Genomic DNA, 26065 nt, shown 5'->3' with positions numbered 1-26065 from the left:
ATGATGGCTGGAAGTAGTTATGAGTACTGGTCTTGCCAAGGACATTCATGCTTCCTTGGGGGTATACAGTTCTGTGAGATGCAGAAGGTTCCATTTTACCTTCTTCATGCACAACAGGAAGGTAGCCTCATGCTACGTATAGGGCTTGTAAATGAGCTGCTGATCCTGTGGTTCAACCAGAGGTTCTAACACCATGAAAACAAAATAAAACCAAGGTCTGGCTCGTATGTGATAAACTCACTGGGAATTTAGAAACTGAAAAGATTGCTTCTCTAGGTAGAGAATGTGCACATACATGTATACATATGCACACATACACACGTGTGCATACTTGCCTTGATACCTTCTGCCACGAACTCTAGCACTAAGTGAAACAACCTGGCATGGTAGAGTGGAAATTTCAGGTTGGCAACTTTATTGAGAATAGGATAGAATATGAACTTTTAATTAATTGCTTTTCATTCCATTCAACCATAGTATTTTAATTACTATAAAATTTTTTCAAATAGGCAATTCCTTCACATGACAAAAATTCAAAAAGCACAGAACTAAATACAGTAAAGTTGCTTTCTTATCCCCTTCATCCAGCAGGCCACTTGTCCCCAAAGGCATCTAATTTCTTGTATATATCACCAAAAATATTGCATGTCAGCAATTACTCTTTTTTAAAGAAAACACAAATAGTAGCATAAAATCCACATGTTCTGCATTTCCTCTTTTTCCCACTTAATACTATGTCTGGGAATCTCATATCGGCAAATAAAGAAATTCCTCATTTTCATAGCTGGGAGAGGGGAAGGGGAAAAGGCTGGTCAAATGTTCCTCAAGCAGCACTCCAGTGGCATCCAGATAGCATTCAGGTGCATAAGCCCACAATGTCATCTCTGCTTTTCCAGATAAAACATCTCATTTTCTCTGAGAGATCTGGAATGAATCACAGACTCTGAAACCAGGAGAGGACACTGAGAGTCGTCCTCATCTACTGGAAAGAAGATGACATGAGGCAATGTCTCTGCTAAAGTAACTTCTAGAAGGAACCTGGGAGTCCCCTACCCCATACAGGGTATCCCACAAGAACCCAAAATATTTACTGATTATAGGTGATGTGACAGCGTTTCCGTTACCCAATGTAAGCATCCTGATGGTGCCGTGGACATCATCATGCCTCTGTCGCAGGCACTGACTGCAAACTCAAGTTCAGAGAGGCAAAGAGAACATCCCTTGGTCACAGTCATGATCACAGGAGAGGGAGCGGAGCCTAACCTTGGCCTGACGTCAAGCCATGCTCTTTCCATTTTCTACTCTGCCTTCCACTCAGGAAAACAGTACTTTTTCTATGCTTTTTGAGGGGATACAAGGAAAAATCTCGTGACACCAGCGTTATGATCCTGAGACCCACGGGTTCAAGGGATCCACTCACAGGCTCTGCAAAAGCATTGTCCCAGAGGACAGTAGCTGTAGCGTTGTTGTCCTGGCTGCCGTGCACAATCACCACCACCGGGAGCGACAGGGTCTAAAAGACACAGGAGAAGGACTGAGCATCCCCAGCTTCAAGTTCTTCCCCTTCTTTTTTGTTTGTTACAGTAACACTATCATTCAAGGGTCAGTAAGTGGCGCCCTAAAACGCAGAGTGGGAATAGCTGCAGGAGTAATGCAACTTCTCACACTGCTGCAACTTTAGAAATTTCAGATATTTTAAAGGCAATACTGCTTAGATGTTTCTGAAGGTGGAGCAAGTTTCAAGGAGTTACAAGGTGACTGAGGAAGAGAAAGAAAGAGCATAAAGAGACATTTCTGGAAAAAAAAAAATCACAAGAAATGTACTATACACTTCTCACACTGGGTAATGTTTCCTTTCATTCATTATTTACCTATTCCTCCAGCTACTTATTTCAGTTCATTACTGTTTGTTCATGACTTAATAGAATCTAAGAGAGAACACCTGTAAGGATGACGGCTCCCCATTTTCTGTTTATCAATGGTCAAAAAGAAGACACAATGTGATCACCATTCTTTTTTTTTTTTTTCCCGGTGCTGGGGATTTGAACCCAGGGTCTTATGCTTGCAAGGCAGGCACTCTACCAACTGAGCTATCTCCCCAGCCCTGATCACCATTCTTTTGTGATATACAAGGCACAGCACATATACGCACACACACACACACACAACCTGGCTGTGGAGGGGGCTTTACCTTAACTTGAAAAACCAGCTCATTTCCACCAACACTGAACTGTGATTCAAACAGGATTGTGAATTTTTCTTCCGTCACGGACTCCGCTCCACGGCGGTCAGACCTCTTAATTCGTTTCAGGGACTGCAAAGGAAGAACACGAGATGACAAAGCCCTAAAACACACAGGGACAAGGCATTTTTCCTCTTCTCCCCTCCTCACCATGTTTCTGAAGTGGGCGCTGAGGGTGCCAGTGGCTTGGTGGTACTCCATGACACAGCAGTTGTTCAAGATCTCGCCACTGTAATCGCTGCAAATCAGAGAGACCAGTTCCAAATCTATATGGGTCTTAGTAAACATGGGTAGAGAACATGTTCGGAGTAGGAGGAAATATAGAAGGCTGCTAAAAGCATACATGATTTAGAGGAAATGTTAGCTCTATAAATAAAACATACAAGTAATTTTCATATCCCTACTAAAGGAAACTATACTATCTTTCAAAAACCCCCTAATATTCCTTCTCTGATCCTCAGAACAGGCCAGAAGGGTGAACAGGGATTTGCAGAGGTGGAAGAATTACTATCTTCCCATTGCAGGGACCTGAAGAAAGGGACAGGGAGCAAGAAACTGTAGCACACTCACTTGCGGGTGTTCTCGTTCTTGAGCAGGGACTTGGCCTGCTGCTCGCTGATGATGGTCGCCTTCACCTGGGGGGGGTTCATGTGCACATTCAGCTTCCCGCCCACCAGCAGGCGCACAGTGGCTGCAAACTTGGTCTGGGTCTTCAGGACCTGAGGGGGCTGCTTCTCAATGATGAATGTGCTGCAGGGGACACGAGTGACCAGACACACGATGAGATGCAGGCGTGGGTGGGGAGGGCTGCGGGTCCCCCTGTGAGGAAAGGGGCCTCTCTTCCCAGCGAGAAGGGGAGGCCGAGCGGAGGCATCTCCCACCGTGTCCACGCCAGAAACTGGGGGAGGCTGCCCCGAGCGGCCAGAGCAACGGGAGGTGCCCCGAGAGGGGGTGCCAGGCAGAGACGGGACTGGGCAGAGCCTCAGGTCTGGGTGGCACCTACCGCCTCCCACATGCCAACCGCATGCTCTAGGTGGTGTCAAGAGGCAGCAGTCACCTGGTGACCAGGGCGGAGATGATGTCTGTGATGGTGGCATTGACTTCGGCCAGCATCTCTTCCACCGGGCCGGGGATGGGCAGCTGCTGGCAGAGGTGTTCGGCTCTGCGGATCTGCTGCCGGTTCTGCCAGATGATCTCCGCCAACTTCTCACACCTGCAAGGAGTCCCAGGCCCACGGGGGAATGATGGCTTCTTCCCCACCCCAGGCCACAGCCTGGGGGCTCCCAGTCTAGGGAGACCCCAGCAACACAGCTGCATCTTCAGGAACCCCACCAGGACGGCACAGGCGCTCCCCACCCCACCAACCCACTGGCACGGAGGACGCTCCTGCCCTCCACAAGCAGACGATGCACACGAGGGGCCACCCCAACTTGGGGCCAACCAGCCCGAGTCAATGCATACCAAAGCCCTGCCCCCCTCCCCAGCACGTGACTGCATCCCTGGGGAAAGCAGCAGGGATCAGGGGACCAAAGTCCACATTCAAACCAGGACAGTGGCGAAATGAGAGCCGTCACAGACAGAAGGAGCCTGCTGCTCAGGCCAAGGCGGGAGGCAGAAGAGGCAGCGGGCAGCGCACCCTGGAGCCCTGCCACCCTGCCCGCCTCCCCACAGCCTCACCAGGACTGCAGCACGTCCAGGCTGCCCTCGGGGGGCCCTCCGTTCCCGGCCAGCTGCTGCCGCCGCTTCCACTGGATCAGCTCGTCGTCCAGAATGATGGTCTGCTGCTTCCGCAACAGCTGCAGGGTCTTCTGGTGCTTCTCGGCCAGCTCCTGTGGCAAGGGGGACAGCAGCCCTCTGGGCTCCCAGCGAACAGCCCTGCAGGGCCTCCCCTACCATCCCAGGGAGCCAGGCAGGCCCAGGAGACCCTTCCCTCTCCCACCTCTCTGCCTCACAGCACCCCAGGGAACAGGGGTCTGGCCTCCTGCCCTTCCTGGCTCTGCCCCTCCATCCAGTCCCTGACACCCAGGATCCTACTCACCACGCGGTACTGCTGCAGAGTCTGGGCCTCACGCTGCAGCCAGGCCTCCACGGACACCTGCTTCTGCTGGAGGGCCGTCTCCCGGCTCAGGCGCTCCTGGGGGTTCAGCTGGGCCAGTTGGGCAAACTGGGCTGGAGGAGGGGACAGGACACCCACCACCATCACTCCTACCATCTACCATGAAGCCCAGAGCATCCCACTCACCCGTTCTGGAGCAAGACCTCAAGGGGCAGTCACCCCACTGATGGCCAGTCGGCCTCCCATGTACAGTCATGGGTGCCCAAAGATGCAGGAGCACCTTCAGAAGGCAGCTCTGGGCTCTGCTCACTGGCCTCCTGACTGGGCCTCCCCTCTGGGCAGTGGGTGCTCACAAGTGAAGTGGAACAGGACCCCGCTTGCCCCCAACCCCCACCCCCACTCCACCCCCGTGAACTTTGCAAATCACTTTCTTTCTGTGTCTCAGTTCTGCACGTGTGAAACGGGAGACTCGTGGCATTGCTAAGAGCCTTACCGTGGACAGTGAATAAATGACACAGAAAATGCTCCAGGAACGGCCTGGCAGGCCTGGGTTCTATGAAGATTGGTCCCGATTGGTGACCGGGGAGTAGGACGAGAATGAAAAGGTGACAGAGACAAGCAGCTGCTCTGCCCCACCCCTCACCTGCATGGGAGCCTCATCTGGGAGGCCCTGCTCCCTTGTTTGTCCCATCCTTGAACTTGGCAGTCCCTCCCCAGGATGGTGAGTCTCACTAGGAGCTAGAAGGTGCCTGCCACATCCACCCAGGGAGAGTCAACATGAGCTCAGCCAACCCACCAGGAGGGAGGGAGGGAGTGTCCAGGCCTCCTGGGACACAATTCAGCAAGATTCCCTTAGGAAAGGGAGGGTGGAGGAGGCATGGCCAGTTGCTGGGAATCCCAGGGAGGGTGGAGGGAGGCCTCCCTACCTTTTCCAAACTATCTATGAACAGATCCTTAAGACAAGGGGGAGGTAGAAAGAGTAAAGGAAGAAACACCTGAGGACTGATAACCACAAACTTGTCCACAGTCAAAGCCACCTGTCCACCCTCCCCAGCCTGCAAACCCATCCCCCTCCCAACACAATAGTCTCCTGAGTGCTGGGATCATCACTGCCTTCCAATAACCTTTTTTTTGAACTGCCCAGCATACTTACTCGGGCTGAATCAAAAAGATGTGTACGTCGGTATGTCTTAGTTAACTTCCTGGCTGGCTTTGAAAGCCATGTCACACCGACCCAGTCCCTGCCCCAGGGAACACACAAGCTGGGACAGACAAAAGCAACGCTGGACAGCCAGGAAAAGCCCAAAACTAGAACTTGGAAATATGGGTCTAATCTCATTGGAGAGTACTGACTGAGAAGAGTATTAAACAGGCTTGGAACATAGCAGAGTGGCCTGTCGGCTCCCTCGGGATCCTGCTGGTCCATGGGGGAGTGGTGATCCCAATACCTGTACCCACCGTCCTCCTGCAAGTGTCCCACTTAGGTCTCTCCTACTCATTTGCAGGTGTTCCTGTGAAGGAAGTCAGGTGGACCTGAGGCAACGGCTATGTTTCTCAGGGGCTGGGCCTTCACTTGCACAAACTGATCAGTAGTCTGTGGTTTTAGCCAGGCATGGTAGAGGACACCTGAGAATTTAAGCAACTCAGAAAGCTGAGGCAGAGGATCCCAAGTTCAAGGCCAGTCTTAGCAACTTAGGAAGCTGAGACCCTGTCTCAAAACAAAAAATGAAAAGGGGTGGAGATGTGGTTCAGTGGTTAAGTGCCCCTGGATTTAATTCCCAGTACCAAAAGTAAATAAAAAATAAATAAAACTCTGTGTGTTTTTTGCTGTGTGTGTGTGTGTGTGTGTGTGTGTGTGTGCGTGCGTGCACGTTTGTGGTACTTGAGATTAAACGCAGGGCAAGTTTTCTACCACTGAGCAATACCCCCAGCCCTAATCTGTGATTGTAATGGTGAGGCAGACAAATGAGACAGAAGTGACACCATGTAATAGGTCTAAATCCATCCAGAATCCAAATCTAAACCCATCCATATGCAACTGAAACCCACATTAAGGATCATAAATGCTGTCGACAATGGACTTGGGTAGAAACTATAGACTGAATCTCCTGTTCCAAAAGGCTGTTCCTTTTCTTTGGGGTGAATTCAGTTGGAGGAAGACGTGTTAGAATCATTCTGTTAATACTCATATTTTAGTCACTGTCCTGTGTCAGGGAACAAAGATAGAGGACACAATTCCCTCTCAAGGATTTACAGTCTGGGAAGACAGAGTCAAAAAATAATGTCAATAAGTTATGTGATAGAGCCTGCCACACACACTTTTACAGGAGTGCACACTTGTGTGTGTGTGTGTCAGGGCTGGCTACTGAGCCATTGCTCCTCTGAGATTCTGAGGTGAGTGTGTAAGCATGGAAATTGTTAAAGCTCAAACTGCCAACTTCCTACAGGGTCAAGAGGGGGCGCTGGTGGCTCCATAGTCTCAAAACTGACAATGAAGTTTCTGGATGCCTCAAGCTGCAAGCAGTATACTAGGCTAGGGAGATTTGTCCACAAGGACACACTGAGGTGCAGAAGTGTATGCAGTTACAGGAAGGCCTCTCTGAATAACTGCACAAAACATTAAACACTGATCACCAGAAACACGGTCCCATGGCCTTATACTGCTTAGAAAGTTTTTTTTTTTTTTAAAGGTGATTTTCTTTCTTTCTTTCTTTTTTTTTTGGTGTGTGTGTCACTGGGGATTGAATCCAGGGCCCTGTACATGCGAGGCAAGTGCTCTCCACAGTGCTGCACCCACAGGCCCTAAACATGGTTTTACATTTCCTATTTTTACTTCAATAAAGCTGCATTTATAAAATACTTACTATATATAAAATATTATGCCTGATGTTGTTTACTTAGACTATGAGCTCCTTCCTCAAAAGGAAATGTCCTCCCCAGCCACCATGGCCCTCCTCAGGGTATCAGAAGCCTGGGTAAGACCCCATCCTCTCCAAGGCCAGGCAACGTGTCTTCTCCCCTTCCTCCTAGCACTGTCTCCAATAACTATCCCCTACCACCCAATGGAAGGTAGATGCTCAGAATGAAAAATGGGTTCTCTTACAACCCAACTTGAGCAGACTTCTAGTCCTCACTCGCCTCAGGACACACACGGTTCCCTTGGCCCTGCACCCTCTTCCTCACCTTGGAGCCTCAGGCTCTCTTGGTACTGGATGATGAAGTACTCTTGGGTCTGCTGCAGCTTCTTCAGCTCATTCTCTGTGTCCTGTGTGACCAGTCGCAGCTCCTCAAACGTCTGGTTGATCTGAAGGTGCTTCTGGGACATGGCGTCAGCAAGACTTCCAGCTGGAGAGCTGCCCTGAGGGAAGATCGGGGAGGAAGTGCAAGGCAGTTGGGTGGGAGGAAGCCTTAATCCCAAGGAAAAGCCAACCAATGCTAGATCCTACTTTGGGCTAAGACCCCAAAAGCTAAATTTTGGATCAGAAGGAATCATAAATATCATCTGTGAGAACTAGGATAGAATAGGAAAAATGGAGAAACAAGTGACCCAACAGAATACGGGCACCATCATAGTAGAAACTAGTACTTCAGATCTGGCTTCCACCAGAGTTCCAAAACAAGGCCCACCAGTTTCCTTTGGAGAGACTAGAACTCAACATGTTCTCAGTGTTACCTGGGTTTTCCTATTAATGATGATGACCCTCATTTTCACATTTACTTACTGGCCTAATGCCATGGACTGAGCTAATGTTAGGGATGCAGTGGGTAACACAGCTTTGTGAATGCACTTCATCTGTGTGCTCACTCAAGACTTTCTTGTGATGGAATAATTTGCTTCCACTATGGAAGAAGCTGAACCTCCCACAGGCATCCTGAAGACCACCACATGAAGATATGTGGGAGGCATAAACAAGGCCTCTCTGGACCCAGTTATTTTAGTGACCTAGTTTGACCCATTCTTTCAACACCTGGCTTGGAAGGGATTGAGAAGGGTCTCTCCTAAATATGAGTATATCTTTCTGGAAAATGATTCAGCTGAGGTTATATTATTTTGTACTTGTTCACATTGCTTTGTGGTTGCAACCTCATCAAGGTTATAAATCTATGAAGATCAAATCTCTAAAGGGACACCAATAGGTGTACACTGAGTCACCCTGACAAAGCTGGGTCCAGAGAGAGGTAGGTAAGACAGGAATCCCCACTCTCCTCACACCCACAGGACACTCACATTGTTGGCTTCTCGGACCAGCCTCTGTTCGTTGTACAGAATGTGCCGGATGCAGCGGACCAGCTCCATGGGGCAGCGGTCATACGTGTTCTGAAAGAACGCAACGGCAGATGTGACTTTGTTCCATTCCATGCTCTACAGGGGCCTAACCCTGCACTCTCATGATGGAGAAGACTCCTAGAGATGGGATGGCCCAATCATGGCTGATGCTGCTCCCCCAATACCAATGGGAACAAGAAAGGACATCACAGAAAGCCCAATTACAGTGAAAAGGTGAAGTTATTTTATTTCGTGCATTTTAGTGTACCTAAAGGACTACAGCAACATTTTGGAAACCAGATAAGTACATTTTAAAAATTCCAAGCTAGATGAGAAATAGGATAGTAAAAGTTTTTGACTGGGCAATCAAAATTATTGTTACTAATAAGGGGAAGAAAGACATCATATGTCCCTGTATGTGATACCCTAATAATACCACTCATTTAGAATTCTGACCAGGGGATGTGAAATGTGAATCTAACCATGAAGTAACATCAAACAAATGCCCAAATGAGGAACATTTTGTCTTTAAAAAGTAAGGGTTAGAGCAGGCATGGGGAGATGTGGATGTGCCTGTACTTGGGAGGCTGTGGCCAGAGGATCCCTTGAGCCCAGGAGTTTCAACACAACATAGTGAGACCTTATCTCAAAACAAAACAACAACAACAAAAGTAAGGGATAGGGCAATTATTTTAAAATGTCAATGTCAAAGACAAAGCAAGGTTGCAAAATGAGTCTAGATTAAAGGAGATTAAAGGGATATGACAACTAGATATGATATGTGATCTTGGACTGGATCCTGAACTGGAGGGGGAAAATGCCCAAAAGGACATTTTTGAGTCAGCTGACAAAATGGACATATAGACAGAAGATTAACTACAAGTAATGTATCAATGTTAAATTTACTAAGGTTGATAACTGTATTATAACCATGTAAAAGAAGGTTCCTAATCTTAGAAAATGCACACTGAAGTACTTAGGGGTAAAGGGACATGATATATGTAACTTACTCTCAAATAACTAAATAATGTGTGTGTAGAGACAAAGGGAGGAAGAAAGAAAGGAAAGTATGACAGGGCAATTAACAGGTGAATCTGGGTGTAATTTAGAACTTCTTTGTATCATTCTTGCAAGTTTCTGTAAGTTTAAAATTATTTTCCAATAAAAAGTCCTTAAAAAAAAAAAAAAAAAAAAGCCACAACCACAAAGTCAAACAATTGGAACCTTATGCATGGAACACATGCTTCAACAATGCTGGCTGACAAAGAGTATGAGACTCTATAGGAAGGCCTATATAAAGGAAGAAGCCATCCCAGGGACAAGAATTAAGTGTGACCCATCATCCACACCCACCTGGAGCTGCGTGGCATAGTGCCCCAGCTTGATCTTCAGCAAAAACCCATCTTCCCCCACCTGGTGCTCCGCCTTCTTCTGCAGCTCTTGCACCAGGCCCTCCAGGAGCTGGGTGGCCTTAATATTCTCCTGTGGATTATCAAGATCTATTGAGTCCCTAGGGGAAAAAAATTACATAATATGTATACATACATGCACAGGAGCCTGTACAAATGCAGCCTCTACACATCACAGTCTTTCTTTGACTAAAGTGATTTCTTTATTTTCTGGGCATAGAACCAGGGTCTCACACGTGCTAGGCAAGTGCTCTGCCACTGAGTCACTCAGCCCTAAAGTGATTTCTTCTTAACACTTCTTGCAAATGTTAAGAAACAGCCCAACACAAATCGACTAAATGCCTACATTACTCTAGTCACACTCTTCTAATTATTACCCTAGTTGGACTATACAGTATTTTCATTTTCTTCTTCTCTTTTTTTTTTTTTTTTTTTTTTTTTAAACCATGTACTGCCCCTCTCCTTCTTGATACTGACTGGCTCTGGTGCTAATGCTATATTCTCATAGAAACAAAGGGAAAAGGAAAAGGAACATGCTTTGCATTCTCTAAAGGAAATAAGGGCTCTGAAAATTTCCTATTTATAGTCTTCTCGAGGGTGTTAAGGGGCATAAGGTTAAGACCATACTGCATGTGTTTCTAGCCTCAACCAGTTCCATGGCTGTATTGCAAATTCCACAGGGAGTATTTCTTAAATAGAGGCAGGTGAAGCAATAATACTGCTCTTTCTAAGGAGTCCTGAAAATGAGGCAGAGGTTGCCTAGGAGTATTTGAACAGGTGAGACATTTCTATCACTAGTTGCAGATCTGGGACTTCAGGCAATGCTAACTTTTCCAGTGAACAAGAGAAACCAGTTTACAGACTTCATATTAATTCAGAGCCATTTAACTGGTGACAGGTGTTGTATGGTCCCCCACCCTCTCTTCTTTCTTTCCTTTTTCCTTTATTTCTAAAACTTAAGCGACAATTGCTACTGGGTAGTACCAAATTACTTAGCCTGCTGAAGAAACTGAACAGCTGTCAGACTGAAATAACATCCAATTACTGCTGACCGGGTCTGGAGCCAAACAAGAGATCTAGTGGTAGCTAAAAGGTTCTGTCATCTCCCAATCTCTGAAGTTACAACTAATTTCAAACAGAGGCACAAACAGGTGTATCAAAACACTGAGACTATACCCAAATCTGCACTGGAGAAGGCAGTAAAGGAAGCCAAATTTTAAATATATATGCTCTATGAATTAAATAAACTATATACTAAATAAAAACAGGCAAGGATTGAGGCAATAATACTTCTCCTTGTCTGGGAAACTATGCTTGAATGGATCCAGTATCTGAGCAAAACTCACTGAACTCTGGTCCTGATTCTAAACATCCCTGCTAATAAAGAGACTTACGTGGATGGCTTCAACATGAAGAACTGAAGACTGTTTATTACAATCTTTATCATCTTTTTTTTTTTTTTTTAAATTAGGGATTGAACCAGTGGCACTTAACCACTGAGCCACATCCCCAGCTCTTTTTTATATTTTATTTAGAGACAGGGTCTCGTTGAGTTGCTTAGGGCCCCGCTAAGATGCTAAGGCTGGCTTTGAACTTGTGCTCCTTCTGCCTCAGCCTCCCCAGCTCCTGGGATTACAGGTATGCACCACTGTGACCAGCAAAATCTTTATCTTCTTAAGAAAACCAAAACGGCATATAATTCAGGTTTTCTTTAATCAACAAAAATTTTTTAGAACTTATCAGTAAGAAGACTACATGAGAAATCTACTAAATGAAAGCTTATTTGCTTTTTGTTTTGAGACTGGGTCTCACCATGTTGCCTGGGCTGGTCTTGAACTCCTGGGCTCAAGCGATCCTCTTACCTCTTGCCTCAGTCTCTGGAGCAGCCAGGACTACAGGCCTATATCACTGAGCCAGGCTAATTGAAAGTTTTTTGTTTTATTTATTTTTTTCTTTTACCAGGCTAGAAGTTGAACGTAGCACCTTGCACATGATAGGCAAGTGCTCTACCCCTAAGCTACACCCCTAAATGAAATTTTAAATCAGCAGAAACTTCCTACTGATGTTTTTTTAACACCTCCAAATAATTAAAACAGAAAAGAAAATGAAAAGGGAATGGAAAAGCACTAAACAAGGTGCACCTGACATTCTCATATTTAGCAGGTTTTTTCCTCACTTAATTACATGAAGCTGAGATTTTTTTTTTTTTTTAATTGCCTAGAAAATTGCCTGCCTTTGGTGCTCTCTGGTTTCTGAACAGAAATCTGCTACTAACAGGTGATTGCAAATTATTCCAAGGCAATATCACTGATGGGTATATAGCTGTCTTCCCATAATAGCATCAAGACTGGCTACTCTTTCAAAGAGGACCCCTGGCTAATGGGGAGGCCTGAGGTATTTAAAGAATACTTCCAATCCACTGACAGACTGTAACCAACCAACAAGCCCCCAGCTTCCGAGAAGAGCAGAGCACAACCTGCTTCCAGTGTGTAATAACACTGTCACTTAAAAAAAACAAAAACTACAGAGCTGGTGGTGCAGCTCGGTGGTGGAGCACTTACTGAGCATGTGGGAGGTCCTGGGTTGGGCCCAGCACTACAGAAGACAAACCAAAGAGCTGCATTGTCAATGACTATACTGCACCAATTCTACAGGAATTTTAGAACAATGTGACCCTAACCCAAGTATACAGTCAATAATTTGGAAAATAAGATAAAAAAGACTTGTTAAATCCACCGAGGGGCTGGGGTTGTGGCTCAGTGGTAGCGCACTCACCTACTGTGCGTGAGGCCCTGGGTTTGATCCTCAGCACCACATAAAATTAAATAAATAAAATAAAGGCATTGTGTCCATCTACAACTAAAAAAAAAAAAAAAAAAAAAAAAAATCCACCACTGAAATGTAATTTTTGTTAATATTTTGGCATATTTCCTTTTAGTTTTTATGCATATATATATGTAATACATAAATTAAAAACACCTATGTATTTACTGTTAAATTATTTATTTTCCCCATCAAACACTAAATTCTGTGGGAGCAAGGACTTTCATTTCTTCAAACAGTACTACCTACAACAATGCTGATACCCTACAGGCACTTAAAACATATTAGTTGACGGCCGTTTATTAGTAGCAATATGTTAATGTTTTTAGTCAGTACTAACTATCAAAGGGAACAAACAAAGAATTCTATTTTTAAATCCCAAGAGTTATTCCCTCTCCCTAAATCTAAGATGGGATTAAATACCTTTCATGGATCACATAAAAAAAAATTAAACATCTTCACCATGAGATCTTTTTTTTTTTTTTTTTTTTTTGTGCTGGGGATACGAACCCAGGGCCTTGTGCTTACAAGGCAAGCACTCTACCGACTGAGCTATCTCCCCAGCCCCACCATGAGATCTTTCTGATCAAACTTTTTTCTTTTCTCTTCTTTTCTTTTGATGGTGCTGGGGATTGAATCCAGGTCCTTGTGTAAGCGTTCTTCCACTGAGCTACACCCTCAGTCCTAACTCCGATATTTTTGCACTTCACAAAATTTGATGTAAAAAGCTTTGTTCACCTACCAAGCTTGGCTTTCAATCCACTGGGATAAATAATGCCGCACCTCAATGGGGAAATGCTGGCCATATAAGGCTTGCATCTGATGAAGGGCGTCTCCTTGGAGCTGCTGAGCTTGTATCCACACAGCCATGGTTCACAATCTGTTAAACAAACAATCTGTGGTTTGCATGATTTTTTTTTATTCCCCTTTTAAATCCACCATAGTAAATATTCATATAGTTAAAATGCTTACATGCTATTAGTCCTTTAGGTAGATTAAAGTTTGTTTGTTTAAGTTTGTGTACTGGGAATTGAACCCAGGGATACTCAACCACTGAGCTAGTTCCCAGCCTTTTCATTTTAAGACAAGGTCTCACTAAGTTGCTCAGGTTGGCCTCAAACTTGGGATCCTCCTGCCTCAGCCTCCCCAGTAGCTGATATTACAGGCATGTACCACTGAACCTGAAAATAAGTATTTTGAAGAGAATTTTAGCTTTAAAATGTTTTCAAAATGTAGACATTCAGTGTGGTCTTGGGAAGGTACCCAGTCAGATCTGTGAATTTCTACCTATACACGTACTGAGGTCCAATAAGCAAAATCACAAAAGCAGCATTAGGGAAAGAACTGCCTATACCTTTGATATCATAGACATATTCTTTACTTTCAAAATTGTCAGCAATGGTTAGCAGCATTTCAACAGTCATAATAAACAATGAGCAGAAAGACGTTTTAAAAATCATTTCAGATTTGGTACTTTGAGTTTAAACACTGTGATAAACATACTGCCATGTTGAAAGAGCCCAGTAAAAGAAAAGTGAGCAGGGCACAGTGGCACATGCCCATAATCCCAGTGACTCAGGAGGCTGAGGCAGGAGGATCTCAAGTTTGAGGTCAGCCTCAGCAACACAGTGAGACACTAAGCAATTTAGCAACACCTTGTCTCAACAGACAAACAAACGAAAAGGGTTGGGGATGTGGCTCAGTGTTAAAGTAGCCCTGGGTTCAATCCCCAGTACCAAAAAAAAAAAAAAGTGCTCTCTGCTTTCTGGTGCCATGTCCTAAGCTGCTTACTTCTGCCACACTCTTCTGCCTCAGCTTGAGCCCCAAGAATGGAGTCAGTCATCTATGGACTGAGACCTTGGAAACCACTGCAGCTCTTTGAGGACAAAGGTTTCAAGGTCATCTTGATCACTACTGCACTGAATAGCACCCCCCCACATTGTTTTAAGAAATACTTACATTCTGACCTTAATATGGTCTTACAATAACTTTTAGTCCAGTTTTAAATAAGTAATGATACAAATGGTGTCACTGCACCATTTATTCAAGAAACTCAAATAAAGTTACATTAGTGTGCACTAAGGGGAAAAAAGTGAAAATATCCACATCAGAGACAGAACCCTATGTATTACCACTAGTTACCTGCACGGCAACACAAAGACACAGGCTTATCTGATAAATTACCCCGAGGTTCACCTTCTGAATTATTGCTACAGAACTTATGAAGCAATATTCTGTTAAATTACAGCCGGTAAACATCCTTTAACCACAAAAACAATACATTTCAACTAAGAGAAGCAAGACTGAACCAGTATATCCCAACAGTGTAATTTTTAAATTTTTTTTTTTTTTAAAGAATACTCACTGCAGCCCAGCACAGTGGCACACGCCTGTAATCCCAGCAGCTGGGGAGGCTGAGACAGTCTCAAAGCCAGCCTCAGCAAAAGTGAGGTGCTAAGCAACTCAGTGAGACCCTGTCTCTAAATAAAAGTACAAAATAGGGCTGGGGATGTGGTTCAGTGGTCGAGTGCTCCTGAGTTCAATCCCTGGTACCTGCCACCCCACTAAAAAAAAAAAAAAAAAAAGAATACTCACTGCAGTGTTTCTTTTTTTCTTTCTTTCTTTTTTTTTAATTTTGTTTTTTAGTTGTTAATGGACCTTTATTTTATTTCTTTATATGCAGTGCTAAAAATTGAACCCAGTGCCCCACATGCTAGGCAAGTGCTCAACCACTTAGCCACAACCCCAGCCCCTTAAACACACTCTTGATTTCAGAAAAATGGTTTTCTAAAATGCCAGGATGCCTCCTCAGACTCATCTGAGATTTTTTTTTTTTTATTCTAATTTTTTCTGGTACTGAGGATTGAATCCAGAAGCACTTAACCACTGAGCTACATCCCCAGCCCTTTTTTATTTTGAGACAGGGTCCTGCTAAGTTGCTTAGGGCCTTGCTCAATTGCTGAGGCTGGCTTTGAACTTGTGATCCTCCTGCCTCAGCCTCCGGAGTGACTGGGATCACAGATGGCAGTTCCCACCTGAGGATTTTCTATGCTTTCAGCAGAGACTCTCTGGGATTAAACAGATTGGGGCAGGAACATTACTTTATATAATGAAGGTCACTGAAACTGAATCTTGCTCCAACCCTGTTTTCCATATTGTGGAATCTGGGATAAGACACGGCTATCCTGAACCCCATTCAAGTGACCTGGCTACTGATTTGCACATTCTTCTAAGAACTATGTTACAGTTATGGTCCAATGAATTGGACCTGGACTTTGTTGACTCCCAGAAACTGCACATGTATGTCAGGAAACAAAAAACCCTCCTGTTGGTTGTAGCTGTCTGATCGAGTAACACTGAGCTATTTATGGGACGAGTCAGTTAGCCAACAGTGAGGTGTAGAGTAGGAGCCAGTTATCTATTTTGGACTTGTGCAATGCTATAGAACACTTGAACGGCATACGATTTTATTCAGGGCTTTAAGGCTGGGCTCACTGTAACATCACCAAAGACATCAAAGTTCAAGGGTTATGAGTTCACTAAAAGAAAGACCTGGACAAAAGTGCTCTCTCCAGAAGTGATTCCAAACATCTGGGAGGTCCTTCATTGTATAATACACTTTTTAATCAAAGGAATCATAGCCCAAGGTTTTGAAGAAGCAGATAACATATCATGATTTTTGGAGGAAGGATAAAGTGTGCAGGGAGGAGAGTGCTTAGAGAAGTGGGATACAGGAGTGCAGAGCAGGGTTCAGGCATCCATCTTTCCTGCTGGTAAAGAATAAAGCAGCAGCAGCACCTGGCCCTAGCTCCCTTCCTGAACGTGAGAATGGCACCACCACAAAAATCTCCCAGACCTGCATTTGTTAGCCGAACCAACCCAGAGACAAAAGAAGGAAAAGGGTGGAAAAACCTTGATCTCCTCACAGACCTCTTTCCAAATTAAATAGCACCATGGTCACTTTCTGTGCTCTTACTGTTTTTCTTGTCATTTCCTTACTTCTGATGCATATCATACAGTTGCTCACCGACTCCCCTGAGGGTGAAAATCACTACGAACACAATGGCTCTGTTTTGTTCACTGCTCTTTCTCTGGGGCCTAGAACAGCGTCTGACATACAAGCGCCATCTTTTTGTCACTCTTGTTGCACAAATAAGTGTGTGCATGCAATTGGGCGAACCCTGTCAGCTTTTTCCAAAGTTATTATGGAACATGATATCAGTATGAAATACCAAGGCAGGGAAATGAGACAGACTTCAATTTCACTGATCAATTTAATTTTATAATTCGAATGAGTCTATGTTGATGTTGGTCTACTTGTTCCTTACTAACATTGGCCATCATTTGTGATTTTCCCTTCAGTTTTTGTTTATCTTCCCCCACTGAATTCCAGGAGTAGTAAGTGAAGAGAGCCCATCTCATTCAGTGTTGGTGTTCCCAGGACCCAATGCGCTGGTTTGCCAAGGAAAGTGGTCCATAAGTCTTTGCTGTGTAAATAAACAAATAAATATTTACATGTGTTGCTGGCCAAGGATATTGCAGGAGCCTATTATTGTTTTAAGAGAGAAATATGGTGATAAGCTACACATGTACAGGCACTAATATAAACTTAATGCTTTAAGTTTTATATTAGTTTTTAGTATTGATTGAAGTATAGACTGCTGGGCTCTTAGAATGTCAAGAATATTTTTTACAATTCTAATTATGAACATGTCACAATAGTTATTTTCTAAAGTAGTATGACATTTGAAGAATAATAGCTGGTAAATGTAATATAGCAGTTGCCTTATTTTGATGAATACATTTTAGTTTCACTACATAAAAGTGTTTTGATAGAGCTGGAAAATAGATTCTGCTTATTACTAGTCAAAATGTAAAATAAAAACCTAGCAGAGAGGGTTTTGAATGTTCCCAACACAAAGAATCACAAAGCAGTGATGTGTTTGAGGTGGTATACCAATTACCCTAATCTGATCATTAGTTTGTATGCATGTAATGAAATAGTATACTGTACCCCATAAATATTACAATTTTGTGTCAATTAAAAATTTTTAATATTATAATGTGAAATAAAAGCATATTAGTACAGAATCATATGCATTTTACTTTTAAACTAAGATTTATACACACATGGAATATGAGAGGACCATCATGCAACCACTTTAAATACTCAGTTTAGACAAAAGCACATCCCCCAATTTATCTGAACACAACCTAAAATCTAAGTAGTTTTTCTTCATACACGTCAGGACACTTCAGCCCCTTTGTTAGGCTGAAGCTCATTCCCTGTCCCTGTCTCTAGTACCTATCAAGTCATCAAATGCTACTGCACCGACGCAGTGACTGCACCTCTGTCCCCAGTACACCCCCTGTTCTGCTTATTTACAGGCAGCTCCATCTTTAATGTGTGATTTTCTCACAAGGGAAGTGGTTTGTATCTTTGGTAAGTCATCACAGGGGCTAGACTGGGAAATGGATTCACTATCAAATTTTTAGACCAAAGACAGACACTAATTGAGCTCTGCATAGTTGCACTTTTAGCATTCCAAAGCTACCTTCAATAGCCTTGGGTAGAGAATACTGCACTTTCTGAAGCACAAGTTATCTACATTGACCTCATAAATCTTATTAAATCCAAGGGCAAGGATGGCCAAATAAAGTGGGCCCTGAGGCACTTGTTAATACAAGTCTCAAGATCTCAAAGCTTACATTGGTACAGGCTTACTGAAAACCAAGTAAATGAATGTCTACAACATCAAAAAATGATATAAGTGGGTGGGATTTAGGGATAACTTTATTTCAATAATAAATACCTTTTTATCAGAACTTTCCCTTTTGAAAAATATAAAATTTTACAAAGAGAAATATCATTCTTTCTGAAGAATTCCAGAACCCTGGAGCTCAGGTCTTGCTGGAACTGAAGTGTGGGATAGAGAAGTTCAGGATCTAGAAGGCTCACAAAGCACATCTGCCAATGGAATGAATGAATTCTAGCTTGGGGTAAGAGCAGGGGCTTAGAATGTATGTAGAGAGCTTTAGTTTCTGGATTCATGTGTATAATGTAAAGCATTTTATAATTTCTGTTCTCCATCCCACATCACCACCACCCATCCCAAGTCATCCCATTCCAGGGCCAAAGTTTCTAAAAAGGGGTTAAAGTTCTGGAGATAATGCTGAACTCACCTAAATACAGTCTGTAAAAGACTTGAACTCTTTTTCCTCTTTGTGTCTCAGTTTTCTTACTTGTTAAATGGGAATAATAATACTTAGGTCCCTTGGAATGTGTGGTAGGAATGAATTACTATGTGTAAATATTTATGCTAGCAGAGACTAAGGTGCCAGAGACCTATGCCTTTTCCTACTCCTTCCAAGGACACATCTAAGTCCTGCTAGTTAAGGGTATAAAAGACAACTAATGAAATTTGTAGCATTCATTGATTATACTGCTTTATAAATGATCAACAACAAATGTTCTGATTTATCTAATACATAAATTTCAGAAATAATAAGGTTGAGGAATTAATAAAAATAACTTTTACCAGTGTGGTTATTGTTGTCTACCAACCACATTTAAGAGCGAACATTTACTGAGCACTTAATTACTTATAACATATGCTTTTATGAATCTACCTACTCATTTAATCCTTACCCTATGAGGGAGGTATTAAACCCTATGAGGTAGGCATTGTTATTATCCCCACTTTATGGATGCGGAATGAGGTTCAGCAGGATTAAATGTGATCGTAGTAGCTAGCGTAGCAACTATGGAAAACCTTCTGGCAGATCCACTAAAGGTAGAACGTAGAGTTACTATACTATCTAGTGGGTCTTCTTCCAGGGATATGTCTACACTAACTGAGACATGTCCACACAAAAACCTGTACACAAATGTTCACAGCAGCAGAATTCATGACAGCCCCAAATGGAAACAACCCAAATGTCCACTGATGAATGAAGAGCCGGGTATGGTGGCACACAATAGTAATTTTAGAAACTCAGGAAGCTGAGGCAGGAGGAGTCCAAGTTCAAGGTCAGTCTGGGCAACTTAGTGAGACCCTGTCTCAAAATAAAAAGGCCTGGGGGTGTAGTTCAGTGGTAGAGCACTTGCCTAGCATGGGCAAGGCCTTGGGTTCCTCCCCCAGTTCCACAAACAAAAACGACAACAAAACGAAAAGGAACAAAGTCCTGATACATGCTACAACATGGGTGAATCGTGAAAACACGCAAAGGGAAAGACAGACACAAAAGGTGACATTGTGACCACATTTCATGGAATGGCCCAAACAGGCAAACCCAGAGAGCGGGGGATGGTAAAAGTGCTTCTAATTAGAAAGTGCTCACAGGTGTACAACTCTGAGGATGTACTAAAAACCACTGGGTGAATTTTATCATATGTAATTCTATCTTGAAAAAATATTATTTAAAAATAGAGAAGAGGTGAAATAGCTGCCCCTGGTCCCACAGTACTAAGGGGTTCTCCAGAGCTGGATCCACCCCAGAGCCTGTACTCCCACAGCAGTGCCATACCAAGTCCCAAGGACTTGGGCTAGGCCGTCATATTATTCACTGTGCTTTTCCAAATGTGTGTTACATTTTATAATTCACAGAGAAAATAACAAGCAATAAAATAATATTAAGAGGCTCTGATTTTGGCAAAGACTAGAGCTAGCTGGCTGATGAAGCTGAAGACATAAATATTGCTTCCGATCTGAAAAGTACAAGGCAAGGAGCCAGCATTCAAAACTGTTGAACACGTCAGTACCTATTAATGACTCAAGGACTTTGGATAGAATATAAAGGGCCATTTCCCTGGTCATGTTTACTGCTTCACTGACAACACCAACATCATTAAGTAGTGGGGCTTACCTAGTAGGAGGGACTCTAAGGGACAGAAAAATATTAGTAGCAGTAAAAAAGGATTAAGACTTTGTTCATATTAAAATTGGCATGACTTCAAGTAAGAAGGTTAGAGTAAAATTACCACACCTAGAGGTATGTCAATAACTGGATGTGGTGGCACACGCCTATAATCCCCAGCAACTCAAGAGGCTGAGGCAGGAGGAGTGCAAGTTCAAGGTCAGCCTCAGCAATTTAGAGAGGTCCTGCCTCAAAATAAAAAGGATGGGGGATGTGGCTCAATGGTTAAGTACCCCTGGGTTCAATACCTGGTACCCTCCTCAAAGAGTAGGTCAATACCAGAGTCATCGGCTCTTAAAAAAAAAAAAAAAAAAAAAATGAACATTATTTTATAAGCAATTGGGAAGACAGTTCTCTTTTGAAAAAAAAAATTATTAAACAGATAGGAAAGGAAGAGCCAGGCATGGTGGCGCATGCCTATAATCCCAGCAGCTCAGGAGGTTGAGGCAGGAGGATCACGAGTTCAAAGTCAGACTTAGCAATTTAGTGAGGCTCTAAGCATCTCAGCAAGATCTGTCTCTAAATAAAATATAAAAAAGGGCTGGGGAGTGGCCCCAGTGGTTAAGTGCCCCTGGGTTCAATCCCCACTACCAAAAAAAAAAAAAAAAAAAAAAAAAAAAAAGGAACACAAAGAATAAAGCAACGTGTGTTTGGCCCAGAAAGAAACAAACAAGGAAAAATGTGCTCAGGCAACCCAAAGATGATAACATTCTGGGAAGACAGTCAGTCATAAATCTTTACATCACAGCCAAAACATTACATATTACTTTGGGAAGAGAGAAAGAGGAGGGAAAAGGCAGTGCAAGAAGGAAGGAGAGGGGCTTGCCTGGGGCTCAGAGGCGGAGCACTTGCTTAGCACTCGGGAGGCGCCCATGTGAGGCACTGGGTTCAATCCTCAGCACCACATAAAAATAAAAACAAATAAAGGCATTCTGATCATCTACAACATAAAAAAAAAAATAAGGAAAAGAAAAAGAAAGGAGAGGGCAAGGAAGGGAGCCACTTGCTAAATACAAAAACCAAGCCTCCTCAGTGGGTTGACATGTATTTTAAACTCTCAAGCACCTCACAGATTACTTATTATTCACAAAGGGGAAAAGACACATTCCAGTGTATAAATTTGGCATATAATTTGATCACCAAGTGATCAAACATCCCCAATCATGAGACAAACTGAAATTATGTGTGTCCAGACGTTTTGTGATGAAAAGAATACAAAAAACTACCTTATAAAGAAACATGAAGAAACAATCTACAATCAGGTAAATCCAAAAACCCAAGTTATGGGACTCTCATGAACAACAACAAAAAGCAGAGTTGTTCTAGATTAAAGAAGGCAAAAGAGACATGACAACTATCAAGAACATAATTAAAGACAAAAAACACAGCTCCAAAGGACATCATTGGGATAATTAAGAAAATTTAAATCGGTCTGTACATCGAATGTTCTCGCGTCTCAAGGTTAGGTACCTTGAGCGTGATAACAGCACGGGGGTGTAGCAGAGTGCTCTTGTTCTAGCAGTGCATACTCAAGTATTTAAGGGTGATCGTCCTGATATACGCAACTTACTTTCAAAGGAGGGAAGAGTGGTGGTGGGGAAAGTGATAAAGCAAATGTAATAGCTGCTCATAGTTGGTCCATCTAAGTGAAGTTTATGTGATCTATTCTTTCAACTTTTCAGTTCAGCAATTAACTTTTTTTTTTCAAAATCAAATTTAAGGGCATAAATTCCAAAAATAAAAAGGAAACCAAAAGGGCTGCAGTTGTAGCACAGTGGTAGAGCACTTGCCTAGCACATGTGAGGCACTGGGTTTGATCCTCAGCACCACATAAAAAGAAATAAATTTTAAAAAGGTATTGTGTCCATCTACAACAACAACAAAAAGTATATATGTACATAAAGGAAACCAAAGCAATGACAGTGGACATTTAATTCTCATACTGATACTGTTCCTAATAATAAAGATCTGGGCTTTTCAACTTCCTTGCAGCTGGTAGGATGTCAGGGTTCCTACATGTGCATTATTACCTCCATATTCAAATCTAACAAGCAACTGAACAACCCTTTAGGGAAGACGCTACATCAATACCATTTTCCAGATGACTGAAAACATTTGCTGTAGGCCATAATAATGACCATCTGCGTTATGGAAAAATAAGAAACATGTTCCCAATATTTTCCTCATTAAAGCCCACAGCCTTCCTCTTAGCATTGAGGATTACAGTATTCAGTTACCACTTAGCAAAATCTGCTCTGAGGAGTGCCTTGCACTAGGTCAACTCCCAGGGACAGCCATTAGTTAAGTAGTATGATACACAATTAGAAGAAATTGGAAATAACCTAAATGTCCAAAATAAAGGAATGGTTAGACAATAGCACATTAATCTGATAGAACAGTGTTCTGTCATTTAAATTACATATAAAGGCTATGTTGAAATATAAATACCATGTAGACACATCCTCTTGAAGTATTAGTAATGCTAAATCTGTGTACAATATGTGCGCTAAATCACAACTATCAGAGAAAAGTCAAAGAAAAGTATAAATACCTGTTACATTTAGCTGAAGGAGTTTTGTTACTTTTTTTGTAAAGTTCTTTGATTTATTAAATTTTGTTTAAAATTTGAGGGCTGGGAATGTAGCTCTGTGGTAGATGTGTGCTTAGCATGTGCAAAGTCCTGGGTTCAATCCCCAGCACCACACCAATAACAAACAAACAGACAAATAAAGCGTAAAACCTGAAATATAGAATTCATTGGGCTGGGGTTGTGGCTCAGTGGTAGAGCACTTACCTAGCATGTGTGAGGCACTGGGTTTGAGTCTCAGCGCCATATATAAATAAATAAAAATAAAGGTCCATGAACAACTAAAAATAAAAAAGAATTAATACTCATTTTGTGCCAAGAACTGATACCAAAGACCTAAGCAGGGATGTTGGACAGATCTGACCAGCTTCCATGAACACTACAGGGTGAGTTTGCTAAGGAAGTCCTGGGTGATCCTCCCTTTATTATTCTCTACATTTTTTATGTACTTCAGTACTGATCATCACCTAACAATCTGTGCCATCAACAATAAATCTAGAAAAGACACCAGTACTACATTGGAAAAGCATACCTATCCACTGAGCCCAAGTTATAGGCAGAAGAATGTGGCATTCTGTCACTTTTATCAGGTAGTTGTAGTCTTGCATTTACTGTGAATTATCCTGGACTTCATTTTTGCTTGAAGTCAATATGTAAGGAATATATAAGTCCTTTCAAATAACAAAAAATTTTAAAAAAATGAAGCTAGTATGTTTTGGTTAAAATACTAGAAGACTAAAATCTCCTCCTTTAAAAGAGAAATGCCACATCAGTTGGTTTCTTTGTCTCCTGAGTGCTATTCAATTTGCAAAGTCAGACTAGAGTTTTCTGAAGATCATGTCAATGTGTGTGGTATAATACCATCAATATTTAGGTAAAACAAACCCTGCAAAAAAAGGTGACTCCAACGATGACTTGTAAAGTGGGTTAAGAAGCTAATTCTAATTCTGAGAAGAAATGGCACTTGAATAAGAGCTCATGTCCTAGAAAACCAAAAAGTTCTGTCAGGAAAAAGATTTTCCAGGTACAAGAAGCAATGCTGTTATGAGGACATTTAATGTTAGGATGAATTAAAATTGTACACAAGTAATTAACGACATTTACTACAGCATTAACACTGGACTTTACAATAAAATACTTTTGCTAAAACGAACCACTTTTCCTGGAAACAGGTTTTTCTCTTGCTACACCTCCACACACACCTTGGCACTGTGAACTTGAGTGCATGTTTCTACAGCACACAACAGATGTGCCACAAGGCTCCCGCCTCTTAACTAGCAGCGTAATGTTGGGATAACAGCAGAACACTTCTCTGTGTGTGTTCTTTCACAGGCTGCACTGTTACAGGAAGAAGCAAAGAGCAGCTATTTCCTTCCAAAAGGTCAGCTGCCTCAGACAGACCAAACAGAAAGCAGTAAATTCTTGCCAACTTCCCCTCCTGCTTCTGCAGCTAGTACGCAACAGCATTTGGTTTCCAGTAAAGCTCCAAAGAAAAACAAAGCCAATGTGAGACTCAGAATCTATGCAATCTAAGTGTCTCACTTGCCTCAATCTAAAAGGTGGTAAGATCACACTGAGCTACACTTTTCAGACAGCAGTGGAACTGTGAACTGGTGAGAACTGTCAGGTTTAAGGTGAGATTAAACAAGAGGAAAAGGACAGGATGGGAACCATCCTAGATTTTATATTAATGCTCCAGAAGTCTCCATCTAAAATAAGATGGCATTTTGGCAATAATAAATGTAATAACATATAAGGTCTCCAGTTGATTGACATAAAAATAAATTTTTAGCTTTTCTCAAACAAGAGTCAAAATTGTGGTCCAACATGCTAGGACACTGGCAGGGTTCGATGCTGACAACCACAAAAGCACACAGACAGTGAATATATAGTTTCTTAGCTTAGACATGGAGAAAAGACTGTAAACTAATCATCGAAAGGAAAGAGGCATGCCTATAATCCCTGAGGCAGAAGGATTGCAAGTTTGAGACCAGCCTCAGCAACTTAGTGAGACTCTCGACAACTTGGCAAGACCCTGCCTCGAAATTAAAATAAATAAGAATTGGGGGTGTAGCTAAGAGGCATGGCATCCCCGGCTTCATTCTCCTGTGCCATAATAAAGGTTAGGGGAACAAAAAATAGGATTTTAAATCTTTAGATAGTAACCCCTAATGATGATGAATAATACTGAAAACTTCATCCCTACCCCCAAAGAAACAACGCTGTATTCTTGAATAGACTTCTTTAAGAGAGCACCAAACTACGGGAAAGACTATGCGTGCAGTCTTTCTAGACGGAGCAAAACTAGATTCTTCAGAGTATAAAAGTAAGAGAGAAGGAAAAAAAATGTTTTTAAAAGTTTTCTTAACCAGATTGGTTCCTGCCTCAACCATCTACGTGTAGCTTGCAAGAAAATGTGATGGGTCCCTCCGAAGTGCTCCCACAGCGTGCCATAGGGCTCTGTGTGTGGTTTCTAACTCGTCACTTTCAGGTTGTGGTGGCAACAGAGACACCAGACTTTCTGTAAGATGAGCTCTTGTTCTCAAGAGTCTGGGCTTTGATGGTGATGACTATTTAACCCCTGTCTGAGAACACCTAGTTTGAAATGAAAACAGTTCAGGGTTCAAGGAAAAACTCTTGAGTTTGTTAATTGGCTAAATTACAATACACACTGTTCGTTTCATGTTGGACACAAATCAAACTACTTAATTTCCAAGCCTTTTCTATGCTCAATTGCCAGACCTTAAACAGCAGCAAAGGAATT

At 42.6% G+C, this 26065-nt stretch overlaps 1 protein-coding gene across 2 annotated transcripts in view; it reads right to left on the bottom strand.

The window, feature by feature from the left end:
• Window positions 1-26065, bottom strand: part of LOC124979870 (signal transducer and activator of transcription 5B) — a 60831-nt gene that overhangs the window by 11452 nt on the left and 23314 nt on the right. Inside the window, exons 2-12 of one of the 2 annotated variants that reach the window (XM_047544690.1) lie at window positions 13540-13677; window positions 9919-10075; window positions 8527-8616; window positions 7482-7656; window positions 4281-4411; window positions 3920-4071; window positions 3300-3455; window positions 2813-2992; window positions 2393-2480; window positions 2192-2314; window positions 1421-1513 (exon numbers count right to left, since the gene is read on the bottom strand). In XM_047544690.1, the coding sequence (XP_047400646.1) occupies window positions 1421-1513; window positions 2192-2314; window positions 2393-2480; window positions 2813-2992; window positions 3300-3455; window positions 3920-4071; window positions 4281-4411; window positions 7482-7656; window positions 8527-8616; window positions 9919-10075; window positions 13540-13667 (1473 nt within the window). In that variant the 5' untranslated portion in view covers window positions 13668-13677. Of the gene's footprint in view, window positions 1-1420; window positions 1514-2191; window positions 2315-2392; window positions 2481-2812; window positions 2993-3299; window positions 3456-3919; window positions 4072-4280; window positions 4412-7481; window positions 7657-8526; window positions 8617-9918; window positions 10076-13539; window positions 13679-26065 lie in introns of those variants that run through there. The other variant, XM_047544691.1, reaches the window with a different exon arrangement.

This window comes from Sciurus carolinensis, chromosome 3, assembly GCF_902686445.1.
Source record: "Sciurus carolinensis chromosome 3, mSciCar1.2, whole genome shotgun sequence".
Taxonomy (NCBI): Eukaryota; Metazoa; Chordata; class Mammalia; order Rodentia; family Sciuridae; genus Sciurus; species Sciurus carolinensis.
This window is presented reverse-complemented; position numbering and strand designations above follow the sequence as displayed.